Here is a 27,390-nt window from a genome sequence, read left to right on the forward strand (position 1 = left end):
AACACTAGGAAGTAACACTGACACGGACAGGACCTTCACAATAAAGCAGGAAACACAAAAGCAACAAAACAACCAGAAACGCAGGAAATCAAGGGAACAACCAAAACACATCATGAAACCCTAATCACACCAAAGTAACCAATATCATGACACAGAGCAGATGTAAAGATGTGTTCTTCATGTTTCTTGTGATCAGGGCTCTAGAGTGCGACCATTTTGGGCGCACATGCGACCCAATTTCTCAAAGGTGCAACCAAAAAATATCAGAGGTCGCACCGGTACGACCAGCTGTAAGAGGGAGATACATTCTCCGCGACTCTCAAAAGTCTCCAACAACAGACACACATCGGGCCCATATCGTGGTCTCAACCAATCAGAGACGGTGAAGGGCGGGACCTCCGTGTGTGTATCTTTGAAAACGTGTCTGCTGCGGTCAGCTGAGACCGAAAATCCAGAAGAAGAAGAACGCGGACATATGCTGCACAGAGCTGATGCTGTGTGCTAAAGCTTGTTCCATACTGCACGAGAACAGAGAGATCTGTTCATGTTACCGAGGTGACGAGAACAAAGTTCGTTTCGGCCCGGACTTTTTAAAATGTGTGTGCAGAACTCATACGGCCCTCTGACTGCAGCGCGCAGCGCGCACACAGACAGACAGGGTTTAAAGACGTTTCTCTGCAGAAACTGCAGTTTAAGTGAACATGTGCGGAGGAGGAAGAGTTGTTGCTACTATGCGGGTTTTGCTAATTTGCTGTTGACCTGAATGAGTGATGATAACGAGCCGGTAATGTTCGAAAAAGGGGGGGCGTGACGTGCTCGTGGCATTATAACAGACTGAACAACAGGTCTGAGGACAGTGTTATCTGACCTGTGTGGTTCATCCATGAAGGCTGATTCACTCTGACTGACAGCAGTCAGCTGGTTTAAGCAGTTATAGAACATGGTTACATGACGAACGCCCATTTAAACAGTATTGTTATTATCCTGCTATAGTGGACCATTGTCTGCCAGGATGATGTCTGCATACAGCTAAACTGTAACAGAATGAAGAGTCTGTCAGCTGGAGCTCAGCTTTAGAAAGAGAGGAGACAGAGAGGAAGAGAGGTGAGGAAGATGAGAGAAGAGATACTGTAGCTGCAATAGAAACGTGTTGAAGAAAACAAAATATATATCTCAATCACAACTATTAAATAAATAAAGGTGTATATAATTTTAATAATTTTTAATTCCCATTGCCAGATAGATAAGTGAGGAGCAACAGCCAGAAAATACAGAGAGAACGCAAACAGGGAACTGAAGAGTGCTGTAACTTTGAATCTTCATTATGGATTTCTGACAGGCAGACCTGTTGGCTGGTTTGTCCATAATTTGAATGAGTACTCTCAGTACATGTATTTATTTATTTTTATTTACCTGTGTTCATTAAACAAGGTCCAAAGTCAGTTTAGGATGATATGTGATTATTAAGCCCGTTCATATTTCCTAGACATCAATTTTTGGACCTCAGTATTTCTAAAACTTTGGCTACAGCCCTGCGAGGCCGTCAGGTAAACAGTGGATGTAGCTGCAGATGATGAGAGAAGATGAAAAAAACTTCTGCATTAAGAAAGGTGTCAAGTTAAGGCCTTAAAGGCCATAAAATATATGGACAGCATTTAAAAAACAAACTGCTGTGTGATGCGGTGCACCTAACTTTTGTGCCGGTGCACCCAAGAAAAAAAGGTTAGGCGCACCGGTGCAACCAGTGCAAAAAGTTAGTCTAGAGCCCTGTGTGATGCATATATATACACACTACCGTTCAAAAGTCTGGGGTCTCCGGGCCAGTTCTACAGCTTCTGTGATCAGCATAACAGTTGAGCTGTGTTAACATCATTTCACAGGAGCTTTCTAATCATCAATCAGCCTTTTTAGCATGATTAGCTAACACAATGTAGCATTGGAACACAGGAGTGATGGCTGCTGGGAAAGGGCCTCTGTACACCTTTGTATATATATCCCATTAAAAATCAGGCTGTTATAACTAGAATAGAGTCTTATTACTGTAATGTTATCTTCATTAAAAAAAACATTTTTTTAAAAAGCATTTGTTTGTATAGAAATATCTGTGATATTATAATAAACAGACAGGACATGTATCGCTGCCCTGGTTCAGACAAACTTTCCCATTATCTTCTTGATATCACAGGCCACAGTGAGACACACTGCATTGGATTGCTTCATGGTGACAAAGGTGACATGGTCTAGTAATTATTACGGCTGGTAACTGCTCTGAGTGTAGATTTCACAGGAAACAAGAACATAAATTGTCTATGGTGGGGATATTAAGTGAGTTAATGCAGAGAGTAAATTATGCAACAACCGCCCGCCATGCGCACTCATCTGATTTCACTGGAAGAAGAAAAAAAAAGGCAGCGCCTCCAGCTATATACTTTACTGTAATATTATGACCTCACCAGCCGGAACCACAGGGCTCTGTGATTGGCTCAGCAGAAAAAGGGTTGGAAACTCATTAATAAAAGCATGCAACACACAAAATGTAAAACACTGGAGAGACTGCAAGTGAAGACGCATTATAGAAGAATCTGAACCAAAAGAGAAGAAGGTAAGGGAGCTTTTCTTTTAGCTGAGGATATATTATTATAAAACATATAGAAGTCTGCTTCGTGCAGGATAGATGGATGTTTTTGGACTGCATGCTTTTTACGGTTGTCGTCACTATTGCAGCAGATCTTAACATCCTCGTGCTTCTCTTTACTAAAACATTGTTTTAAACAATATGTATTTTTATAAAAATCCACTTTTTATTTGTAATTTATGGTGTATCCAGGTTTTGACTGTTGTAGGAAAACACTGGTGTAGTCATGGTAACAGCCCACAGCGGCTGTGAGTCAGGGAGCACCACGCCTTGTCTGAAATGCAGAGGCAGCCGCTGTGTGAGCTGATCCTCCCCTGTATTACGCAGCTATTCATTAACAGCTATTCATGCTGATATCAGCAGTGAAATGCATCACTCACCTAGCCCTAGCTATTGTTCGCTGAGTGGTTTGATGACTGAACTGAGAAAGACTTCAGAAGCCGCAGGCTTACGAGTCCTGACCCTGGACTCAGACTGTTTGTTTACTTTGTCCCGGCCCAAGAAAGTTGATCCACGAATGTCGGTATAGTGGCTTCAGGTTATACAGAGACAAACCAACCAGATGTAAGAACATACTTAACTACTTTTTAGCTGTTTTTAAAATCTGAGCTGATCAACTTGAAGGGAGAGTTCACCCCAAAATCTTTTATCCACAGTTTTCCTGCAGCATGCAGTACTCTGTACACTCACATGACGTGAGTTGAAGGTATCACCTGTTCTCCTCAGTACAAAGGAACAAGGATGACAAGTGTCCTGAATCAAATATACACAGACTTTGCTATAAGTTTATCTAACTACTTTTTACTGAGCTACACCCAGCAACCGTGCATCAACCCATGATGACAGGCTGGTGATGTATCTGTGGTTCTAGACAAATACATGAAGCAGCCTGCCTCCCACCAGACCTTTGTCATGAGTGGATGCACACCATTTTTCCCTTCTAAGGTGGATTTTGGTAGAAAATAGTACCTAAAGGAGGATTTTACTGCTTAACACTGTGTGATTTTAGGCTGTCCCAGGCGAAAGGCGACCATCGTAGGAGAATCGTGGAGATGCCTTTGGTCGTGGCTCTAAAACAGTGGTCTTATGTCGCACTGCGAGACGAGTGCACTGATGGCCGTTGTCGGCGTCATGCGACCAAAGATAACCTGAGATCAAATTCTAGCGGTGTTTAGGGTGACTTCCTTACAGTGTGACAGCTGCTACGACCTGTCAGCAGTGTTACATGTAAAAAGACAAACACAAACCGAGTTCTATTCTTCTGGAGAGAAGAAAGAAAATATGATGGATGTGTTTAAAATCGTGTTATTTGAGTGCAAAATGTAACTGATCTGTCTCTCCTTTGTATGTTTGTCTTTGTCAGCCCCAGAAGACGGTGAGCTCTTCTAACATGATGCCTACACCCAAAGGCATGTCCATAATACCCAACCATGTTCTGAGAGTGGGTCAAACTATCCGCCTGGATGCAGCACAGGAAACAGTCAATCCATGCCCTGGCGGTCCCCATGGCGACCCTGATCTTGACATTTCCTTGGAGAATCTCAACCAGCTCATCCTGGAACTGGATCCAACATTTGAACCCCTCAATGTCACCAGAAGTCCTCCATGCACCAGCCCTCCTACAGGTACACAATACGACCACACAGCTGTTTTAAATGCTATCAAACCATGCACTGCCACAAAAACAACTGTCAGGAATAAAAGTGCAGATAGCCCAAGGCTTTGGAAATTTCCACACCCCCTTTTTTTCCAGTTTTAATATTTTTAATCATGTAGTAATTGCACCACTTCGGCTGTTCTGGGATTACTGCCCAGACTATTACCACACCCAACACATGTCAGACTGCAGTCACACACATTAGGGTGGTACTTCTACGTCTCCATACGCTCAGCAGAAAGTGTGTATAACAGTCAACAAAGCATATAAATGGATTTCCTGTTGCTCATCTTTGAAATTTGAAGCATCTTTAGTGGTGTGTTTTTGAAACTGAGATGCGAACATGTTTCAAGGAACTGAAGCAGCGGTGAGAAGAAACCTGCTGAACTGAAGCAGCGGAGAACTTTCACATGCTGTGAGGGCTTCTCCCCCATTATTACAACATACTCCTCTCATCCCACACCTTCCTACATTCAGACAATTTGCTGTTTTCTTTAGTCATTATTATGTAACTGCGGTTACAGGAGCCACCCGTCTGGCTCACACACTGCCCTCAGGCTGCAGTGTTTTTCTGAAGCATGAACTCAACAGCAAGTGACGTGCTATCGATGCACAACTTAAACCCTTCACTTTGGGAGGGATGAGGTGCTCTGTGCAAGCAGGTACCTGCATGGGAAACATGAGTGTTTACAAACGGAGGCCAAGCCCATTTTGGAACTGAGAACTAAAGTCAGAAAAGGTTTTGGAACATGCAGGGTTTTTTCCACCAAGTGCATCAGTTTCATAACCATTCTGACATTTAATGAACTCTCCTCATTATCCTCAGACGCCTTGTGCACAGCGGAAGATTTCTCCCGGTGCGTGCCCAGAGGATGCTCTCCCAGCCCGTCGTCTAAATTATCTGTGTCACCCAGCATACCCATCCCCACGTACAGCACTATTAGCTGCAGTCCCCACGGTGTGCTGGTGTTCAGCGGCTCCCCTACATCCACCCTGCCTCCTCTGCCGTGTGGAAGCGCACCCCGGCGAAATCCCTCGCCAAAGCAAGACCTGCTGTTATCTCAAGGATCCCAGCGCTTGTCGCCCTCTAACAGATACAGCAGCACCTCGCTCCTCTCCATGTCATCATGCTCAGACACCAGCTACATACTTGGAAGGTAACAGAATTAAAGCAACACCTGTCAGCAAAGGTTCCATGTGTAAGGGTTTAAATACCTGATGGTGTAAAAAAAGATATTTATTCCAATTTGCAAACAGACTGTTAAGTGATATTAAAAATTAGACTTTTTTTATTTTGTTTTTGTGCAAAATTCCAGAGGAAGCGACGTATATGCTATCAGCTGTAACTTAGCTTAGCTTAACAGTATAGTTTACATGTGTACTCACTCAAGCTAAGTTACCCAACAGTATACCCAAATCTACATGCTAGTTTCTGACTCATGGTATAACATAAATACAAATCAAAAACAAAAGGAGTGCAGCATGAGTGCAGATCCAGTGGTTTTACTGTTAAAAAGAGCTTTCTGATTCTTATGAGCTGAAACATCTTCCTACCCTCTGTTCACAGCAACCTGTCCTTAGCCGGCGAAGACGCTGACTGTCCAGAGTCCTTCCCCCCCTGCATGCCTCACTCCTTCACGGATGGGTCCAAAACAAAGCCGCTTGAAAGCAGACACAGTCCGGACAAACCCCTGCTGACAAAACGAGGACACCTACAGGAGCTCCACGGTAAGAGAGCGGAGAGCAGCCCTGCCTCACTCTCTGGATCTCTGACCGATATTCCCGTACTGCTGGTCAACGGTGCGCCCCAGCAGGATCCACTTCCTCTGCCACCACTTGACTTGATCCAAACTGTGTCTGTGTCCAGTCCGAGGCCGGGTTGTTTGGGTTATCAAGCTTTTTTTACAGGCAGCCAACCGTCAATGAAATTCGTCATGGACACTTCAAAATTTTGGTTCCGTCCACACATCAGCAGAGCAGAAGGTGAGAAATTAAGATTAAGATTAGGATTAAGAAACCCTTTATTTGTCCCAGAGTGGGGAAAATGCATTGTTACAACAGCACAGGTGGTTAGGTTAAGTTTTAACCCCCCTAGGGGAATTAGGTAATATAATTACATCTAACTAAAGCTAGTTTATCAAAAGATTTAGTGTTTTATTATGTTTCTAAGCACCGTCTGTTCCACTTCTAGCTGAAGCCCTGGTAAAGGACAAGGAAGCAGGAACATTTGTGGTGAGAGACAGCACCTCCTACAAAGGCAGTTTCGGTTTGGCCATGAAGGTGGACCAAACACCCACCAGCTTTACTGCTAGTGCCTACCCAGGTAAACCTCAACCTCTGTGCAGCAGCTTGACCTGCTGACATGTTAATCACATATTATTTTAAGACACATAGCAGAGTGTTTGGTCAAATACAAGAAACACACAAAGTCTCAAAAGCAAAAGCGTTGTATAATAGCATTGACAATGCTATTGTTGAGAGGAACATAAGAGTGACTTACCCTACTCGGCAGATGTGAAAGGATCCGTCTGAAGACATCCAGGCAGCCCAAGAAGGAGACAGTGCTGTCATTTTTTCCACCCACAGTAAAGCTTGTGTAAACACAAAAGGAAACCAGCTGTTTATAGTGGTGTAAGCCATCAAAGAGGAAAAATGGACCTCACTTACAAAACTATTTTGAAGCTTACATCATTTGAAGGTCTGTGTTTTGCCGAAAGCCTTTAGGTATGCACACAATTTAGAGTGTCCTGTTATCAGGCTTTCCACACTTTTTCCATTTTTAAAATTCTAGACTTTTTGCATTTTTTTATATCTATTTAAAATATTCACCACCTACTTGCACGTTATTTTTCAGGGGAGAGCAGTTCAGACCTCATCAGACACTTCCTCATTGAATCCTCAGCTAAGGGGGTACGAGTTAAAGGCGCCTCTCAAGAACCGTACTTTGGTAAGTGTAATTCGTCAAATTTCTCACACAATTTAAATTCCCTTTGCCACACAACTTCACCCTTTGTTCCCTGCTGATGACTTCAGCACTGAGTCATACGTCTGTCTGGCTTCTTAGCAAGTAAAAGGGCATGAGTGGGTGGAGGCTGTTGTAAGGTATCCTCCTTCCATAACGTGTGCTGTCATACCCACAGAGCCATTATCAAAGGTGACTCGAGGTCAGACCTTTACGACACCTGTGGTGAAGTGTTCCATGTTAGTCTAGCTTCAATTTTGTTATTGAGACAGTGACCAAATTTGTTAGTTGTGTTCACACTGTGCTTTTGTTCCGTCTTCACAGGTAGTCTCTCTGCACTGGTCTACCAGCACACAATTTCCGCTTACGCTTTACCCTGCAAATTAGTCCTCCAGTCCCAAGGTAACTAAGGTTTAATTAGTAGACACGCCTCGTCAAATATAAAACATATTTACAACAGAAAAATTAAAACCCTTATTTGCCTGCACAGATCTGAACCCAGCAGATGAGACCGCAAATGCAAAGCCAGCAGAGGACCAGACTAAAACAGGTGAGTCCAAGTACCATCCAGATAATCCAACTCACCTCTCATTGAAGGTTACAAGTAAGTTTCAAATAAAGTTTAAACACAGTTTTGTTAATTTGAGGATATTAAAGCTTTACACATTACATTCGATTACAATACAACAATAATACATTTTTAAATTAATAATAATATATTTAAGCTAATCAAGAAATGAACATTGTTTTGCTGCCATGCTAACAGAAGCTCTTACTTAATAAATGTTAGCTTATTAGTGCTAACACAGTCTAGTCTAGTCTTTTCTAAGGAGGTTTTGGTATGTTCTAAACATTTTTTTTTATTGATCACGACTATATAGACACTTATATACCTGTAATTACACTGACATGTATTTAAACATATCAGTAACCCTTTAACGGCTTCCGGTTTCCAAAAGGCTCGAGTGTTGGGCTAACCTAATGCTAATGCTAGCTTAAATGTGGCATCACAGAGCCTCAGAAAGCCAGCTGTTGTTTTTTGGTAAATTAACCACAAAAACATTTTTTTTCCTATTTTTATAAACACTTACCTGCGTGTTCCACGAGTATCTGAGTCTCCTTTAGCCACCTAGGCGACAGAATGCAGCATTAACTAAATGATAAAAACAGTTTAGCCTGTTTTCAATCCGGGTACCCGGCGGGCCGCCATCTTTGTTTTGGTGTTTATCCGGGTCCCAGCAAAGCCTGGTGGGTACTTGAGCAGAAAACGTTGACCTAATTTTTAAGAAAGTGAATAACTTTTAATATTTTGAAGAGTAGAGAAGTTAATTATTATTTTAATCTATTATTCATTTATTTCATTAGTAAAAAAAATAAAATAATTTAATTTAACATTAATTTATGCCTTTTTTTTTTTTACATTTATTTAAAAAAAAATAATAAAAACCTACATGTACACTTATTACAGTATGCTTCAGCCTCTTTTCCTGATCAAAGTATCTCAACATTTGTGTTTCCCTGCAGCTTGCAACTTCGTTTACCTGAACGCCGTGCCCATCGAGATGCTGACAGGCCCCTGTGCAGTGAGAAGGGCGGTGACCTTGACGCTCGAGCTATCCCCGTCTACCTTCACACCAACCATCGTCAACCTGAAGGTGTCTTTGAAGGGAGTCACGCTCACAGATATCAACAGGAAGTAAGTATGCATCCTGTCAAGCTGCCGAGCTGCTGAGATTTTTACTTACAGTACACAACAGATCTGTGCACGCTGTGGTCTGTAGCTAAACAAAGCTGCTTTCATTGCAGGCTCTTCTTCAGGCGCCATTACCCTGCTCATCTCCTCAGCTACTGCGGGGAGGATCCAGACAAACGAGTGTGAGTACACAATATGATGTTTTACAGCGTGGTTCATTTTGAGGTTCATGTAGCCTACATGTGCTTTTGGAGCTTGAACATTGTCTCTCTTCTCTGTCACAGGTGGGTGAAAGGTTCAGGTTTTGGTGCAAGGTGACCTGAATTCTTTTTCATCTTTTGTTATGTTTCAACTTTTAAAATACATAGTTCTTCTTCTGCTAACCGTTTGTGGCTCTAACGTTGTTGTTTCTCTGTCACAACAGGATGTTTGGCTTTGTGGCCAAAGGTGTGGAGGCGGGTATGGAGAACGTTTGTCATATCTTTGCAGAGTACGACCCCCTGCAGCCCTGCAGCCAAGTCATGGAATTCATGCAAGCTGCTGTCGCTAAGCCGTAACACCACAAACACCTTAACACCGCCCATCTAACAGCGCTGGAGTGGCCAATATGCTGCTCTATACATCCAATAGATTACTGTTTTAAGTGATTGGTATAAGTGTGCCTATATGAAGACGTGCAAATAAATGATTGTAATGAAATGATGCTTTGTATCTAACCAGCTTGTAAATATGTTTGCATGTTTGTGACCTAAGGGGTTAATCTTGCCACGCTGATGAGTCTGAAGGTGAAAAAACAGAACACGTTGATATGTCCATTCATTTCAGAGCAGACACATTTTTGAATGCATTTCTTATAGTTCACTGTAAACACTCTTTAAACTTTGTATATTTATGAAATTGTAGATTGTGATGAAGAAAGATAAACATGTTGAACTTGTAAAGGTTTTTGTTTGAGAGTGGTGATTACTTTAAAACTGTGGCTGCTGATCTCTTCATCATCCTATTAAAGCGGGGTCATCAGGTGTTGTTGACTTGTAGTCTGGAGTGTTCTCTTGCGAGTCTTGTTGATTTCCTCCCATAACTGTCTCAGAGATCAGTGAAAACAAGAGGCCATCGCTTTGACGTAGACCTCGCTGATGTGGACACCCAGGCCTCATCTGTGGTTACAAACTGCTGCAGAAAACTCTTTTGAGGATCCACCACGGAAAGGACGGATTGTTTCTAAAATTTGACTGTGAGGAGTCTGAGCTTGTTGTACATTTCTGCATGGACATGTTCCTGGGAGATACCCAGCTCTGTGCCAACATACTGCTGTGTTATTTAGAGCCGATGGTGGTGATGCCGAGGTAGCTGATCACTGTATCTTTCAGACTTGTAGCCAACGTGCACATAGAAAAGCCTTTATCTCTCTTCTATCTGATATCTCTGCCTCATCTCTCGCAGGAAAGCAAAATGGCAGACTTTGAGGTTAACTCAATCTGTGTCTTCTGTGAGGTCATAAAGGTGAAAACACATCAGTCTTTGCATATTTGGCTTTTATTTTAAATGATAAATCTTTAGATAAAAGCATAAAGCTTCATTTTGAAGTTACATAGCTCTCAAAATGAAGCATGTGCTTCATGAAAGCAAAGCAAAACCAAGCACAGAACTGCATAGATAACATGTTTTGAAATATATTTTGAGGGACCCGAATGCAATGCTCAGGAGTCCGTTCCTTATTCTGAGTATCTTTGGTGCCAACTCAAAAACGGAGCATTAAAAACTGTTTAAGGTGTAACAGAGAGCGTGTTACACAACCCGAGGCGAGCATGGGAGAGTCACTGCAGTGTCAACTATTTACAAATACTGCCCTCCTCTGGTAAAGACGGGGAATTCTCTGAGAGTTAGTTAGAAGCCTCACTGCTGTCAGGATCACAGTGAGCATCATGAAATGTAGCCTACGGTGTTCTCCTCCACACGGTGAATTAACTGCAATGACAAAAGACCCTCAAAATACACAACCGGTGGAAATCAGTGCTGATGTTTGTCTGTGTGTGTCTGCAGTGCAAAGCATCAGGGACTGTATGGAAATTACTGGGATGAGGGAGATGCTCGACTTTTTCTAAATCTGTTTCATATAGCTGGAAAGATTTCTGTACAGATAATCTACTTTATATATTCGTTTACACATAATTCGGATTAAAACTGAAAGTTACAGGACTTCTTCAGGTGATCAGAACCACGCCCTAGCCACAGAATTCTACAACTGAACATCAAGCATTAGTTTAGAGTTAGTAGTTGGCACCTGCAGTGTCACATTACTGTATGGCACATTACGTACGCATATCTCAGTTCAGGGGCTGCATCCGTCGAAGGACGCTGTCTTTGGAGGCGTGGCCTAAACAATTGTGGATTTTGGGTCACTCATGATGCGTTCAGGGACAACAATGTCTGGCTGTGTAACAATGACACAGTCTGGCCTATGAAGGAACTCCTATATGTATCATCTACTGTCACAAAGTAGCACAGAGGAACCACCCTCTGCATCCTTTTGCTGCATTTCTGGACGGATGCAGCGTCCGAACGGAGACAGCGGTTCAGCTCTCTGACTAAAATAAAGGGGCAGGGCTTCTTTTAGTCACATTAATTTTCATACAGTCCCTCCCAGAAAATCAAAACAAATCCACTCTTAGATAGTTCACAGCAGCTGAATCTGCCGTCACTTGCCTCCGTTCTCCTGTGCCAGACGTAATTAAGATTAAATTAAGCAGCGTAGTTACTATAATCTCTTTAATCCAGTGAGGAGTGTGTGTGTGAGACTCTTCATCTAGAGTGAACATGTTTTACATATTAAATCATTTTCATCTGTGATGTCATGACACTATAAAAATGGCCACCACAAAAGCCTAAATGCTCATCCTACCAGGCCTCCACTAGCTGTTCAATGAGTGCTGCATTTGAAATTCATGTTAAGCGTGATGGTTGCATCCCTGACGTGTTCATCTTCACCAAGCTGTTAAGCTACTGCGTGATGGACGGGATGCTGCGGGATCTCTTCATGATGAGACGCACCTCCACGTCAGGGAGGCTGTCCTGTTTCGTCTGGGCGCACCCTTCGTCTGCGGCGGCCATGTGCAGGTCGAAGCGCAGCGACACGGACTTCTTCCTCAGTTTGGGGTTCCCTCTGAAGAAAGACCCCTCCCACTGCTTGATCACCTTGTCGATCTTCTCCGTCCTGGTAAGAGAGGTTAGACGCTGTGGCGGTGAAAGGACAGACTGCCACTTCAGGCGTTACACATTCATCATGAACAGGTTTAAGCCTCTGTTCTCCTGGTAAAGGCGTTTTCATTTAATTTATTTTTATTTCAAGCAATTTTTTGTGACTCCAGGGGGCAGCAGGAGAGAACATGGCGCTACTTAAAGGTAGGGTAGGAGATTCTGAAAACTCAGTGAGAGTCAGCCAGATTTCGAAAGTAAACACACGCCCCTTTCTCTCGGAGCTCACCCCGAAGCCACGCCTCCAATCACATGGACGCGCATCACCTGAAGACGAGCTGCGAGCTGTGACTTCGGCCATCATGCACGTACCTCTCTGGTGCACGCAGAGCAGGAAGAGAGTGACAACCAGCCAATACTCCGTGCAGGGTCCACCCGGAGGATTGGCTGATGTTTTTAGTGTTTTATAGCTTCAGATGATTCATATTCTTCATTTTAAAGCGAAAGTGCCAAACTAATCGGTTGCTATCGGATTGTAAAGAGAAGTTACACTAATTTAACCAAATGTGCATCAGAAAGAAATCTCCTACCCGACCTTTAACTGTGGGGGCTTTGCTAAGTCTAACATGCAACTTTCTGTCAGTCACAATGGAACTGAGATTCAGAGTCAGATTTCTCCAGCTATCGACAGCTGCACAAAGCAACAAGGATTTGGAATCATGTTTCTGACAACTTCAGATGTCTTTGATCTCAAACTGAGGGATGTATGGACAGCTTGATGCTCACCAACTGCTAACCTTGCTGAAGTAGCATTCAGTAAGTATACTCACAATGTTTGCTAACAAATTAGCTCAAAATACGCTGCAAGCAGCATCAACTAGGACTGAAAAAAGTGCAGGTCCTCGACAGAGCAGCTCACATCTCCCTCACAAAGATGGACAGACATACTTGCTAACTTTCAAAGATTTCCAGTGGCTTGTTGTGCTTCTTTCTTGGCGAATCATTGATCTGATTGGATTACAGACTGTTCCCTACATCTGCAGACAACCTCCATGATTGTAAAAAAACATCATCCTTTCTCCCACCTTTCTCAACGTAAAATGGGCGACAGGCCTGTTACAGACTTCTAACAGTCTGTGGAGAACAGCTGGCAGACTTTGATCTGATCAATACCTGCAGACGGAGGCTTTGATTGGAGAGCGTTACAACCTTCTAACTGGAGTGTTTCCAGCCAGATAATACTTTCCACCAGGGAGAGAATCGCCCCGAGAGGATTCGAGGAACATTTCGGTGAAATCATTTTTAAAGAGTCAGTTTCAATCAGAGCAGCATCAATCTAGTGACAGAGCGGCTTCGAGGACCTGCTGATCAAAACTCCCAGCACACACACATCCGCATCTCAGCACACAGATCCTCTGTTTGCTTTCTGTGGACTTTAAGCAAATGTGTGCATGTGTGTGTGTGTGTGTGTTGTAATACCTGAAGCATGAACAAAGAATTCCACCCATGTCTGCACCAACAATGACAGCTGCCACACCCTGCAGCCTGCACACCAGGCGGGTATCTCCACATCAAACATAAGCCATTAAAGAAGGAACATTCCCATGCAGCACTGAGGTGAGTGAGTCATGGGAACCTGAGAGGCCCAGCTAAATGTTGTTCTCCTTGTTCAACATGTAAAAGGTAATTACTTTTAGGGTTTTATGCATCTTGTCTGCTGGACCAGATGTCGCCAGGGTGGGGAAGATGGATGACTGTCCCATTGTGGACTAATGAGTCAAAGTGTAACTGAAAGGTGTGAAGACTCACGGAGATTAGAAACCATGTTATTCTGGAGTCACGAAGGCTAAAGTGTGGTGAAGTGATGCAATTAGTGCTTGCTACTAAAAAGTGCTAACACCTCAGACTGAGGCGAATGTGCTGACTGCAGGTCAGGGAGGGGGGGGAATCAATACTCACTCGATGGTGCCGTGACCCTCAGCACTCTCTTGTACCACATTCCCCTGAAGAATCTCCTGAGTCTTCACAGTGGAGATTGGCAGGTCTTTATCTTGCTCTGGCTCTGCAGGACGACATTAGTGACAAACGATAATGATATGACTGTGATGAGGCTGCAGATGTGTGTGTCTGTGTGTGTCTGTGTCACCTGTGAGTATGACGAGACTCTGCTGTCTGTACAGTATGCTTTTCTTTATCCCATTTTCTGCTGGGAGGAGTGAAGGGATTTCAGGTAGGGGCTCTGACTTGGGTTCATCTGGAGTAACAGCGGGGTCACTGAAGCCGTTCTCCAGCCCATTCTCCTTCGGCTCCACCACGGGAGACCTCCAGGGCTGCAGGACCATAGGCTGCCCTTTACGACCCATGTACCTGCAGGTCAAAATGAACGTGGGTTGGATTCTTGTGGATGAGAATACTCTCCCATTCTTATATCTGTACTTTAAAGGTTCCCTTAGCTGCCGTTCAGGCTTCAGCTTCTCCAGATCTGCCCACTACCTCAGTCTGGAAAGTGCAGTGAACACTGCAATAACTCCGGAAACAAACACTAACCATCGGCCTGACGCCGGCTGAATGTTGGCAGTGTCACAGCCCGTCTATGTGTTCCTATGAACATGTTAGCATAGCTCAAAGAACGGCTGTGCCTACATACAGCCCCTTTAAACCACTAGAGGGGGTTTCTAGATGTGGTGCGAGCCTGAACACACCCCTGACAGGTGTGCGTTGACCGTTTTAGAATCAAGCACAATCATCTGAGAAGCCGTTGTGGTTTTACCTGCTGCTGCATCACAGCGAAAGAATGCACAGGGACGTGCTCACCTCTCTCTCTCTTTGTCTCTCTCTGCCCACTCAGGTGCCACCCTTCTCAAAAATGAGCAAACACATTTCAGATGTCCCCATGTCTCATCACTTCCATCAATGTGGAAAACACAAAGCAGCACGCACATCTGCACACAAGCCTCTGACAAGAGCCATAAAATCTGATTACAATCCTCGAATCTTGTCACAAACGCCTGAAGAAGAAGATAATTAAAGGCCAGGAGAGCGGAATATTCCCTAATAAAACCAGACGGAGACAGAGCCACTGTCTGGATTCTCTCATCGTGTCTGAGCTGGATTTTCAGGCTGTGAATCAACGATTTAAAGTTCATTCATTGTCTGGTCAGGGCTGTGTCACCGAGCTGCATGGGCAGAGAAGAAATAGCTTACTTAAGGATTTTCAATTTCTATTGAGACAGAATCTGCATAATCCATAACATCATTGCCGGCTTTGACCTGATTAAAGAAGACACACAACACATAACATGAGACCTGTCTGATAGCTCCGACAGAAAACAATCAGGAAGAAGCACAGCACTGTGCTTACACGTCACTGATCTGAAATATCAAGCTGCTCCAGGAAAACATTTGCAACTGACAAATAAAAGTCCAGGAAACCAAGCAGGACGTTTAAACCACAAACACTCCTTCCTCGTTCCTCTGAGGTTACCCGCCCTCTGTCTGGCTGACGCCCTTTACCTGCCCTCCTCCCGCTCCAGCAGCCGCCGGTACGTAGCGATCTCACGCTCCAGCTTCATCTTGTTGTTGAGCAGTTGGCTGTGGCGCTGGCGCTGGGTGGCCAGGCCGCTCCTCACCTGCTCCAGCTCACTCTCCAGCCCTGTGATCACCTGGGAGAGGTCCTGCAGCTGGCTGGAGTACAGCCGCTGGGTGTTCTGCAGGGAGGTCTCCAGGCCTCTTTCCTGAAAGTAGGCAAGGAGGTATCAGCATCATGTTACCTGCCTGAAGCCTTATCAGTGTGAATGATCTGTGTGTGTGTTTTTCTTTATTACCAGTGCGTGCAGGGTCTCGATCTCCACCTGCAGGGAGTGCCACTGCTTCCTGGCTTCAGCGAGCTCGGCCCGCGCCTCCCTCAGAGCTGTGCCGCCGAGGCTCACCTGCGTCCATGCTGCGTCCTCCTGCGAGAGAAGAGATGGACCAGATGTTCAAAAAGTGGCATTAAAACACAACACCAGCACCACCGCACACACTCCCACGTCTTTTCAATTCACCTATAAATAAACCCAGATCATGTTTTTAATATCAGAAATAAAATAAGGATGGTGAGAAAGTACAGTAAGTGTCCTCTGCCTGTTGGCAGACAGTCAGGGGAGCAGCAGCCACAGGTGGTGCTGTTGGTAGTGTGCTTTCCAGTTTAGGTAAACAGACAGCAGCGCAGACAGCCGGGCCTGCGTGTATGCACAGCTGTATGAGCCGTGTTGACACGGCTCGTACAGCTGTGAGGCGTTTCACGCCCTCGGTCCTCGCCCTGTTTTAAAGGCAGTGAAGCGGTGAAGCTGTCTCAGCACAGTTATGACAATATTTTGACAGTAAAAACAAAAAGACGTTATGCAAGATAGATTTTTTTCTGTTTAATTTGTTACTTCAGTGATTCTCATTATCTGTTTCAACTGAAATGATATTTAACCCCTCGAAACCCAAAACCTGACAGCTTGAAATGAAATGTTTTTTCTCTCCCCATTTTTTAACCCGTGATGATCCCTGAATGAATCATGCATGGCTTAATGTTCCACCAAGCCTGACATTTAAATGTATTCTTCATGTCTAAATTAAAAAAAAAGAGTTTTCTATAAAAAAAAACATGAATAATTCTGCACTCCTCAGCATAACCACTGACCTATGATTGTAAGTCACACACACACACCAGCAGTCACATGACCAAAACTCAGAGAGTCTTTGAGCTGATGTGCAGCTTTTTACAGCTGATGTGAAGAACTGGTTTGTAGACGCTGTAAAAATGTGACCACTTGTAGCAATGATTGTGATTTTATATTGCACTGATTAAACATGTGACATGTTAAAAGGACGACACGTTTATGATCAGCAGGTCATGATTAGACAATCAGACATGTTCCTCAACACAATTCACACGTTTAGCCACGGGTTGCAGACTATACTGATCACTGATTGGCAATATGAATAACAAAAATTGAGGCCACAAGCTAACAAACCAGGTTCTTATGAGTCCAAGTAAGTCGCGCATGTGAAGTAACAAATGAGAATTTTTCCTGTGATTCTGACATCATAGTACGACACAGGACACATGCATTAATCCAAAATGTTAATACCATGCAGGCTTTGGACTGCAGCACTTCAGGGGGTCTGATGTAAACAGCATCCCTTTTATAGGACCTGCTCTGATTCAGCTGCTCACAGCCTCTGGCGAGGGCACTTTATTGTTGCTGTCAGACCAAAGTCACTGCGATGTGCTTCAAGAACACTGGAACAATAAAAGGAGCCAGACTGCGCTTTTTCATTACGCTGAAATGACCAAAGAATACAACAATGCTGCTAATACTACAAAAAAGGGTCAGAAGGCTGAGCTCCTGTTTAGGCTTGGACATGTTTAATGAAGATGAGGGATCATTCACACACAGCAGCATCCTACTGTAAGAGTGCAGCACTAAAATTAACAGCATTTAGATGAACACAAAAACCTCTAAGAAGGCATTTAGCAACACACGCACACAGAGGAGGGAGAGGCGCAGTGAGTCCTACACCTACAGCCTTTCAGTCAACAAACACCTCACAAACCATTTAACTCCAGTGGAGCGTGAACATCCGTCTGCCTGTGGGACAGCCTGGAGTTGGTCCGGAGGGTGTGTCTGGCTGGCTCAGAGCCAGCACAACATGTACAGAAGATAAAAGTGAAGATGCAGTGGAGTGATACCTCGCTGACAGCTCCTCTGTGTGTTCTGGATGCTGCTGCTGCTGCTGCTCCAGCTCCAGCTCCAGAGCGGCTAGGCCCGGCCAAGCCGGAGGGTGGGTTAGAGATGGTACCCAGGCTGAGGTGTCTCTCGCCGGGGCCTGGAAGTCTGCTCTGGTCGCACTGCGCTCTGATTCGGTCGAGGAGCTGGGTGAGCTCCATCGCTGTGCCATCCTCCTCCACCCCTCCTTCCCCTCCTGCTGCTGCTGCTGCTGCTGTGGCTGTTGCTAACCGAGCATCACAAGAGCCGGCCCGCTGCAGCTGCAGAACTCGGACTGCCTGCAAACAGCCAACCAGAGAGGGAGAGAGAGGGAGGGAGAGAGAGAGAGAGAGAGAGAGAGAGAGAGAGAGAGAGAGGGGGTACACAGACAGTGATGAAGAGATGAAATACAAGGGGAAAACAAGACAAAGAGTCAGATGAGAGAGGGCCAAACATACTCTGTTAATGAAAAGTCAAACACAGGACAAGTGTGTGTGTTGAGAGGGCAGTGAGACCGCGCAATGCAGTGGAAAGAAAAAATGTAAGAATCAGTTATTGAACATGTGTGCATATGTGTGTGTGTGTGTGTGTGTGTGCAGGAAAAGAGGAGGAGGTGAGTATTAGTCAGCAAGAATGAGAAAATGAGGAGTTGGGGACAGGAGAGGAGGGGAAGAGAGGTGGATGAGGTTGGAGCCAGAGGAAAGATCAGAAAATGATGAAGATGCTGTGATGCAATACTCTCTCACGGTCACACACACTCTCTCTCACACACAGTCATTACAAGACAATGATGTCAGTGCTGGAACAGGCCCACTTATAAATTATCTGTCACTATATTGATGAGAAGCATCCCCACAGTTTTAGGAGCATTTAGACCAGGTCAGGGTCCTGCAGTGTTCAAGAAGAGCATCTCTTCAATAAAGTAACGTACAGCTAAGAATTTAGAGCCATGCAGCAGCTGTGTGAGAATGTTCTGTTTCACACACAGATACCAGCTGCCTCCCGGATCCAATCAGCTCGTACTCACCAGGAAAACAGCTCATGTGCTTGTTGAATAAATGCATGTCGAAATAAAGAAGGTAGAAAACAGTTTAAGTGTAAATAAAGATAAAGGATGAAGAATATGTGACATCCACCACAGGTCTCTGAGGAACAACTTATGTGTGAGTGTGAGTGGAGTTTCTACCAGACTGTAAACATGTTTATTTCTGCTATAGAGTTGGACAGTTTAACATGGAGGGCTACAGGAACAGACTCAACCTTTAGAGTCAGTGGACACCTGAGGAACTGCAGTTTTTGACATTTATATATTGATTAAACTTCATCAGTGATTGAAAAAGAAGTAAAGTAATGTGCTGACATGATCTTTTTTTTTTTCCTATGTTGTGCCACAGAGGTGCACAAAACCTCCAGCAAGTGATGGCTGTGGGATAGTGCGTACAGGAAGCGTAGAAAACACAGAAAGAGACGACATTACAGGCACATCAAGTGACCTCAAACTCCTGGTGCATCTGCTGCAGCTCTGTCAAGGAGCGGTGAAAGTCTGCCTGCAGAGTCACGCCGCCCTGAGCCACCTTCCTCTTCGTCTCCCTGAGCAGAGCCACCTGTTGCTCCAGACGCCGGGTGTTCCCCTCCTCTGTCTCACACCTGCGGTGTGATGCCAACGTCCACTTTAGCGCACAAATATACAAATCTCAGGTGAAACATATTTAAAGCAACAGTTCAATCAAAAGAGAATTAAGAGCTGCAAGATGCAGTGTGAGTGTGAGGCGGTGGATTCAAGAGCTCAGAATTAACAGGACATAAGAGATTTAACATCATGTGTCACAACACACACACACACTGAGCTGGTCTGGAGATTACACACTCAGTGGTGCTATTTAAAAAGGTGTGTTGCCACTGCTGCCCTTCAGGGGTTAATGGCTGACAGTGGTGGGAGGTGTGTGTGTGTGTGTGTGTGCTGAGGGAGGGGGAGGGTTTGGTGTCACTCCGCATCAACACATAAGTGAAAGTGCCGACGCGGCACAAAGCCCGGCCTGGATTTGTATGCAGGTTGGCTCGCAGGAGCGAGAACCGGCCCGAGTTAGATAACAGCTGCAGCAGCAGGATGAAAACAGGAAGTGTCTCCTACATAAACACAGCCGTACTTTAAATATTGATCCGTTATGATCAGCTGGTATTGATAATCCCACATTTACTTCAGGCATGTGTCAAATATTATATTAATTCAAATACACATATATTTGTGCCTGTTCCTGGAATGGAGTGTGTAAGTGATCTCAAGTCTGATATACTGATCAATAGACTGCATTGATTAGGTGCATTCAGGAAAACTACAGCCACATCCAGCTGACCTGGCCTGAATGGCAGCAGCTCTGGACTTCATGCTGTCAGACTGTAGTGCCAGCTGAGCGTTTTCCATCAGAAGTTTACCAACCTGACGAAACACAGAACAACATATGGTTAAATGTCTTATTACAGTTAATACGACCCAGACAGGAGGATGCTACACAATAATACAAAATACACACATGTTGAGTTGTTCAAGTGTTGGTAAATGTTCTGTTTCTACACTGACTGCCTGTCAGTGGTGGAAAGTAACTAAGTATTTGTACTTTGTTACTGTACTTAAGTAAATGTTTATGTATTTCTACTTTACTTAAGTAAAAATAATAGTGATACTTCATACTTTGACTCATTACATGTTGCAGCTGTCACCTGTACTTTCTCCTCCACTACATTTCTACAGTGTCTGTAGTTCCTTGTTCCATGTGATGAACACAGTGCTGGACTGATGTGAGGTCAGACTCTGCATGGAGGTGGTGTCACGCTGCCAGCTGTGTTTCTATAATGAGCCTCAGTCATGATGCCGGTGCTCTGGCTCAGTTAGCTAACTAGTTAGCTGCTGTCTGCTAACACAGGTCCATCCATGAATGTCTGATTAACATGAATCATAACATGAATCTACAGCAGGAACACTGACACAGTAAACATGCTGAATGCCTGTTTGTTATCAGCAGCCTCTCTGTTCACTTGATGCCCACAGCCTGCCTCATGACACACAGACCTGTCCATAGCTGCTTCTGGACTGAACATGGACATTAACTACACATGGTCCACTTTCATTTAAGATGATTTCTTTGATTATTTTAACCTGTTCAGATCCTTTGCAATGGAAATCAATCATATATATTCAGTGTGAGTACTTTTACTTTGAATACATTTAAAAGTAACTTAAGACTTTTACTTAAGTAGGATTGTTGATGTAGCACTTCTACTTTTACTTAAGAATCGGTAACTGTACTTTTACTGAAGTACCAAGCTGCAGTTCTTCCTCCACCACTGCTGCCTGGTGATACATGTGTTTTTGTGCCAGGGTTTGTTGCTCCACAGTGAAACATGATGACAGGTTTTGTACTGAAGCCGAAACTCAGAGTAACATTAAGTGTAAAGTGTTTGTCTCAGCTCTGCACGCAAAGGGCAATCAGTGCTAACGTTTGTATGTTCTGTTTACACAGTATTCACAGAACAGGTCACAGAACAAGCCTATAAACTGTACAGATTTACATTTTCATGTCATCCACAAATCTAACCTTTTCACTCTTAGTTTAGGATTAAAATAACAAAATTAAACGTATTGTGAAGTTTGAATGGAAGAATCCAGGTATAAAACGTGTCTCCTCATCTTTTATCGCACACACACACACAAATAACACCGCACCCTTATCGCCATTTAATTCTCATGAAATCTTTTTCTTTCAGACTGAGACACACCCATGTGGAAGCAGAGCCAAAGATAACACGGAACAGTCCGTAACATTTACACCATAAACACTATTAAACTCTTATTTTGTCAATGTTACGTTAAACCCCTGTGAAGTGGGTGAGTCACTAAACACATCACTACAGGCTGATCCCCCCCCCTCATTCATTGTATTGTAACATAAAGAAGATAAATATACAATTAATCCTGCACTTTGAAATGAAAGCACTGACGGATCAGAGAACAGTGAGCCTGGCAGTTCGCTTTGTGTCTCCTCACACTCACATGCCAAACTTTGGAGTGACATGGTATGCGACCACAAAGTTATTAAACTTGACAGTGACACCTATACTCAGAAAGCATCACTAAATCAAGGGATCAAAAAAAAACATTGAGTCGAGAAGCGTCAGATACCAGTGACAAGGAAAAGATTTTCTTCTGTCTGGCTGCGGTCCAAGCTGGATGACACAAATCAGCTTCTAATCCTGTGGAGTAGCTGTCAATCTGAGCACTCACATTACTTAGATTATTAGTTTACTGTCACTTCCATCATTCTTTCAGCATATATGAAAATTCAAGGGTGCTGCTTCTCACTAGCTTTACTTTACTGTAGCCTAGTCTACTGCCAACAGAGTTTTCTTTCCTGAGGCCTGCTCGCATTTGTCATCAAAGCTCCACCAGTTGACTTTGATCATATCGTATCATCTGGTGGACTTTCAGGGCTGCTTATATGAGCAGCAGAGAGTGCAGAGGAGTCAGACATCAGCAGGAAGAGGAGGAGTCACTGTGCACTGTGTGAGCAGAATGCTTCAGAGCTGCTGGTCCCGGGCGGGGACAGCTGCTGGTGTCTCTGTCTGCAGCGTCCACAAACATTTGACAGGACAGCTTTGGTCCACACATGGACAGAGGAGGAGAGCTGGATCCAGACTCCATGATCCCCAAAAGGAACAGGAAGAGACAGACGCAGCACAGACTGAGAGCCACAGACACAGGGTCTGTTACTGTGAGGACACAGACACCTCAGTTTAATGCCAGTGATAACTGCTGTTTGTAGAAGGGAACCAGGGCAGTGCATTCTGCTGGAGCTGAACACCACATGCACTTTTCTCTGTCCGTTCTGGTCTCACAGCACAGAGTTAAAACATCTTTTCATCCTTCTGTTCTATAGACAAACTATATTTTTAACAATACCATCTTTCCGGTAGTAAAACATCCCTTAAATCCCCCCCGTCCTGGCCTTTAATTTGAGCTTGTTCACATGATGTTGCATGCAGCTGGCATTCACACGAGACCAGACAATGGGCTGTGTTTTTACTGCAGTCATTGCTGTTTGATTATACACACCTGCTGCTGTTCTCTGGCAGCCAAGATGAGCTGATGTAATGGAGCATAATCATAAAGCCTGAGTGGAAATAATGCAGAACTATCATGTCAAACAGCTGCTTCAATTTTTAATGACCTGAAGGTAAAAATCTCACCTGTACACGGAGCTCCTTGACAGTCTGCTCCTGCTGAAACCACTCCTGAGAGCGCGCGCTGCTCTTGACGCCCCACTCGCTGATCTGAGCCTCCAGCCGGCGGTTGGCCTCCTGCAGCCTGTTCACCTGCTCCAAGAAGCCCTTTAAGCGGGCGTTCAGACCACACATGGTGTCACTGGTGCCCTGCAGCATGTCCATGGAGGCCTGAGAAAGCACAGAGCTAATATTTACAGGTACAACCAGCTGGTGATATTTTCCATACAGTCAAATGATGCAGCTGGCTGAAACCGCGATGAAGCGACTCACAGCGATCTGAGGTTACAACAGTGTCTGCCACCCATCCGAGATCACATGCTGCCAAAGGCGTTTACAAGGTAAATGTTTACCCAGCGACACTCACCTGAGCAACGTGGCCTTCCACAAATGAGGCACAGTAAATGTAACGTTCGCCTGATCACAACGAGCCGATCCACCGCTGCCCACAGCTGAGCCACATTCCTCCACAGACAGCCGGTCACCACTGTGTCCAGGTCGTCAGCAGGCCTCTGAAGACGGAGCAGACAGGCTGCAGTCAGCCCACGCAGCGTGTGGGAGAGGGGAGAGCAGCAGTGGGGTAATCGCTGGACACAGCGCTTACATCACCGGCACTCTGGGGCCCTTTGTGCTCTCTGATCCAGGATTACTGAGCCGTTTTCAAACAGGCATCAACACAAGCTGTGGAGGGAATGTTCAGGGAGACACAGTGACATGACCTGTGTGTGTGTGTGTGTGTGTGTGTGGTGCTGTAATAGGAGGTTGCATATACTACAATCACTCTGTGCACAGTTACCTCTTGCTCAATAGCAAACATGGACTGTTAGAGAATGTGTTAACGTCTGTCTGGGTCAAAGGTTTTCTCTTCAGCAGGATGTTGTTTCAGCATTTACTGCCTTAAATATATGCAGAAACACATTCTGGTGTGTGTGCACATCATACAGCATCAACAGTATCATGAAAACACTTATCTCAGTGTTGTGATAAGAAGCATGTTTGGGTAAGCCCAGGGTGTGGCACAAAGATTCCACTCAATCTTTTAATGCACGAGCCCTGATCCAAAAGTAAACTGATCCTCTGAACACAAGATGGCCTCTACTGTGGCTAATAATCGAAGTATCAATGCAACAAATACACCTAAGTCTGATACTGCTACAGTGAATCCACCACATGTGAGCACTGTCAGAGTGGAGTATCAAACTGTATGTGCACGTTCTTCTAGAAGTGGTGATGCTGATATTGAGTGACCTGAACGTTCCTCAGTAAGAGCAGCTTTCCAGCCTACATAGCCTCCAACTTTGCCCTTAACTCCTCTCCCCACACACCCTCTCTCTCCTCCCTGACTCCTCTCCGGTCAACACCAAGTGGCAACCTTCGGGGCTCAGACTTGAAGCCCATGCGGAAGTGTCAAAACTTGTAATTCACGCCGCAACCACTGTGGGGCTGGCTCCAGAAGCGAGTCATTTCCCATAGACTCCCATGTTAAAATGGCCGACTTCACAGCAGAAATGAACATGTTCACAGCCTGGTACAAAAAATCACTCTGGTCTCAGATGATAGGTTCTCTTCTAGTGTCAATTGTACAGGGGGGTGTACAACTCGCTCGTTTTAATTGTATTCGGACTTAAAATTACACATAATTATGGGCGTTGCTGCTTGAGCGACAGGCGGTTGCCGTATCACAGCGCGAGTTTCCTGCTTCCACGATCGCCCGCCCCCCTAAACTCTGCTCGTGCCCCCCCTCTTTGTCCATATTTGGATTTTTGGCAGACGTGCCGCTGTCAACGTGGCGGTGGTCGGAGCGTCCCTGAGCCTCCCACCGAGCCTCAAAACGGCTCTTCAGAAACAAACGGGTGACATTACGGAAGCTCTGTCCATAGTTTCGACTGTCAATGGTCTCAACACAACCATAGCACAGTCAACCTTCCCACCGCCCCCCCACCCCGCCCCGAACTCACATACCAGAGGTTCTTAGTTGCTGCTATTACCTATTGTACCTCAGCTTTAACCTGCACATACATATTCCACTATAGTGTAGCATAACAGGGCCGGACAACAGCGAACCACTGAACAATTCTTCACTTATCGGCCACAGGTGTCACTGTTAACAAGGGTTTCGTGAAACTTACTAATAACTTACATACTGTTGGTAATATCAAAGTATGAAATGCAGTTTTAGGGTAAATTAAACAATCATTACATTCTGTTTTATACAGGTTAACTCATATGCTTCTGTGCACTTACTGTGAGCTCACTTCAAAGAGCCACTTGTCTGAATTTGCAAATCCTGTGTATCCCAGTGTATTTGCCTATTCTATGACTTCTCCTCTGCTTAGCCAAACATGCTTTACTTACAGGCAGGATGTGGTGATTATTAATACAGACAACTACACTTCTGTCTTCTACAAATATTATCTCTGTCTAGACTTTTATTCTCTCAGCAGAGAACCCACAGTGGAGGAGCAGCTGACTGACGTTCTCATGTGGTTTCTCTGGTAGCTTTGTGGTTTCCATCCATCAGTGTAGGGGGAAATATCCATCATGGGATAGTTTTTGTGTTAATATTAATACACAAACATACACACAAAGCCTGTGGACAAACCAAACAGCCAGACAGGACTTACTGTCATCACACTCCCACACCCTCTCAGCAACGTGGCGTCCTCTTGGCAGGCGGACAGCGAGGATGTTGATGATGATGAAGTATAGTAGTTAGTCCTGGAAAAACACTACCTTTTAGGGTGTAGCAGGCCGCTTCAATAGTGAGTGCATGGGACAGATGACTCCTGCTACAAATGGGGAATGCCCCCGAGCCTGTTTCTGAAAGTCATGCCTCTCCTTCACAGATCCAAGAGACGGTTTTGTCGCACGGTACCACAGCGTTCGAGGGCTGAAGCAGGTGCTGACTTGTTTCAGGAGAAGAGGTGGAGGCTTCTGAGGTGGAGGCGTCTTGAGGTGGACACTCAGACTGAAAAACAAACCAACTCAGGCCCAGATTATGGGTTTAACAGTGAACAGTCTCAGTACCTGACCTCTATGACTTTACATTCCAGCGCCTCTGCTCCCTGCGAGGGTGGCTGCTAAGGAGCTCTTTGATCCTTCCTCATGTGATTCTGTACAAGAAACTTTTTTTTATTAAAGCAAAAAGAAACACCTGTCACAAAAGCGCACAATGGCTCGGATCCATTCTGTAACAAATACAAAATAGATTGCGTGCCAGCAGGTCTTTGTCAATACATGATATCATTACCCACTTGAGATCTGGATTGGAAGCTGCTGTGGCCTGAAACCAAAACCACAGAAGGGATTAGCTTCACATAAACTCTTTACCAGACTCTGCTGTAGGGTTTTATGTTCAGCTGAAGCGTGTCCCATGTGCTGTGACTCGCAGCTGTAAGGTAGCGACTTTCACATGAGAAGTCATCACTCAGCACGGTGCTTATTCCATTGTGTGTAGACCTTTAATGAACATAATCATTATGATCACTGCCCCATTTAAAGCTGTCACCAACAGGGACACACCTAATAATTATTATTTAAGCCTATATTATCTAAATAGAGTCCTTTCAGTACAGCAGGCTGCTCCTTCTTAGGACGGTCACCATCAAGTGGACCTCCATGGACCTCCATGTTAACTCTATGGCAGAAATAAGCATGTGGACAGAGAATGGGGAAGCATACCAACAACCCTACACTGGAATTACACTGAAGAACCTGGGTGTTGTGTCCAATGTCCTAAAAAAACAACTTGGTCCCCGCAGTAAACAGTGGTCCTGTAGCATTTCATTGTTTTGACCACACAATGACAAAGAAGCTTCAATTCTCTTCAGCAGATCATAGATCGTACAGGTTGGTGTTGGATGGTTTCTATGATCACATATAACTCTTCTGTGGTTGAACTGCGGGCTACTAGCGGTCCTTTGTGCTCGATTGTTAGCGTGCTAGCTTCAATCACATGACCCGGTTGTTGTATAATTTCTGTACTAGACAACCCACACCACTCACTCTGATTCTTCCTCTCTGGTTGGACAACGGGCCAACGAGGTGCTACACCAACCACCAGGGTACAGTCTATAGCTTTAATATTATCCCTAGCATCTCATCCATAGAAACATCTGTTTTAGATCCTTTCAACTTATAAAATTCCAAAACCTTATTTAGTTTTTTAGCTGGGTAAAGCCACATGTTCTTGATTAGCTGGTGGTTGAGCAGAACATTTGAATCCGTCACTGTTAA

At 44.6% G+C, this 27,390-nt stretch overlaps 2 protein-coding genes across 5 annotated transcripts; one reads left to right on the plus strand and one right to left on the minus strand.

Annotated features, from left to right (window-relative positions):
- Positions 1 to 2,502: 2,502 nt before the first annotated feature.
- Positions 2,503 to 9,978, plus strand: LOC114434860 (tensin-4-like). The gene is made up of 12 exons (XM_028404294.1): positions 2,503 to 2,602; positions 3,999 to 4,260; positions 5,119 to 5,449; positions 5,860 to 6,275; positions 6,484 to 6,615; positions 7,147 to 7,239; positions 7,579 to 7,656; positions 7,745 to 7,804; positions 8,779 to 8,950; positions 9,061 to 9,129; positions 9,232 to 9,261; positions 9,372 to 9,978. Exons 2-12 carry the CDS (start codon positions 4,026 to 4,028, stop codon positions 9,502 to 9,504), a joined length of 1,749 nt encoding a protein of 582 aa, XP_028260095.1. The 5' UTR covers positions 2,503 to 2,602; positions 3,999 to 4,025; the 3' UTR covers positions 9,505 to 9,978.
- Positions 9,979 to 10,467: 489 nt separating this feature from the next.
- krt222 (keratin 222) lies at positions 10,468 to 25,793 on the minus strand. 4 transcript variants are annotated; one of them, XM_028414391.1, is made up of 11 exons: positions 25,779 to 25,793; positions 23,522 to 23,666; positions 23,122 to 23,325; positions 20,235 to 20,317; positions 19,374 to 19,527; positions 17,865 to 18,179; positions 15,967 to 16,092; positions 15,656 to 15,876; positions 14,289 to 14,509; positions 14,102 to 14,204; positions 10,468 to 12,161 (listed from the first exon to the last, which is right to left on the minus strand). In XM_028414391.1, the coding sequence occupies exons 3-11, from the start codon at positions 23,317 to 23,319 to the stop codon at positions 11,948 to 11,950; spliced, it is 1,635 nt and encodes a 544-aa protein (XP_028270192.1). In that variant the 5' UTR covers positions 23,320 to 23,325; positions 23,522 to 23,666; positions 25,779 to 25,793; the 3' UTR covers positions 10,468 to 11,947. The 4 variants fall into 4 exon arrangements, with proteins under 4 accessions (XP_028270192.1, XP_028270187.1, XP_028270201.1 ...); XM_028414386.1 differs by lacking the exon at positions 25,779 to 25,793 and adding an exon at positions 23,759 to 23,773; XM_028414400.1 differs by lacking the exon at positions 25,779 to 25,793 and having other exon boundaries at positions 23,428 to 24,025.
- Between the last annotated feature and the right edge of the window lie 1,597 nt (positions 25,794 to 27,390).

Source organism: Parambassis ranga, chromosome 1, assembly GCF_900634625.1.
Source record: "Parambassis ranga chromosome 1, fParRan2.1, whole genome shotgun sequence".
Lineage (NCBI taxonomy): Eukaryota > Metazoa > Chordata > Actinopteri > Ambassidae > Parambassis > Parambassis ranga.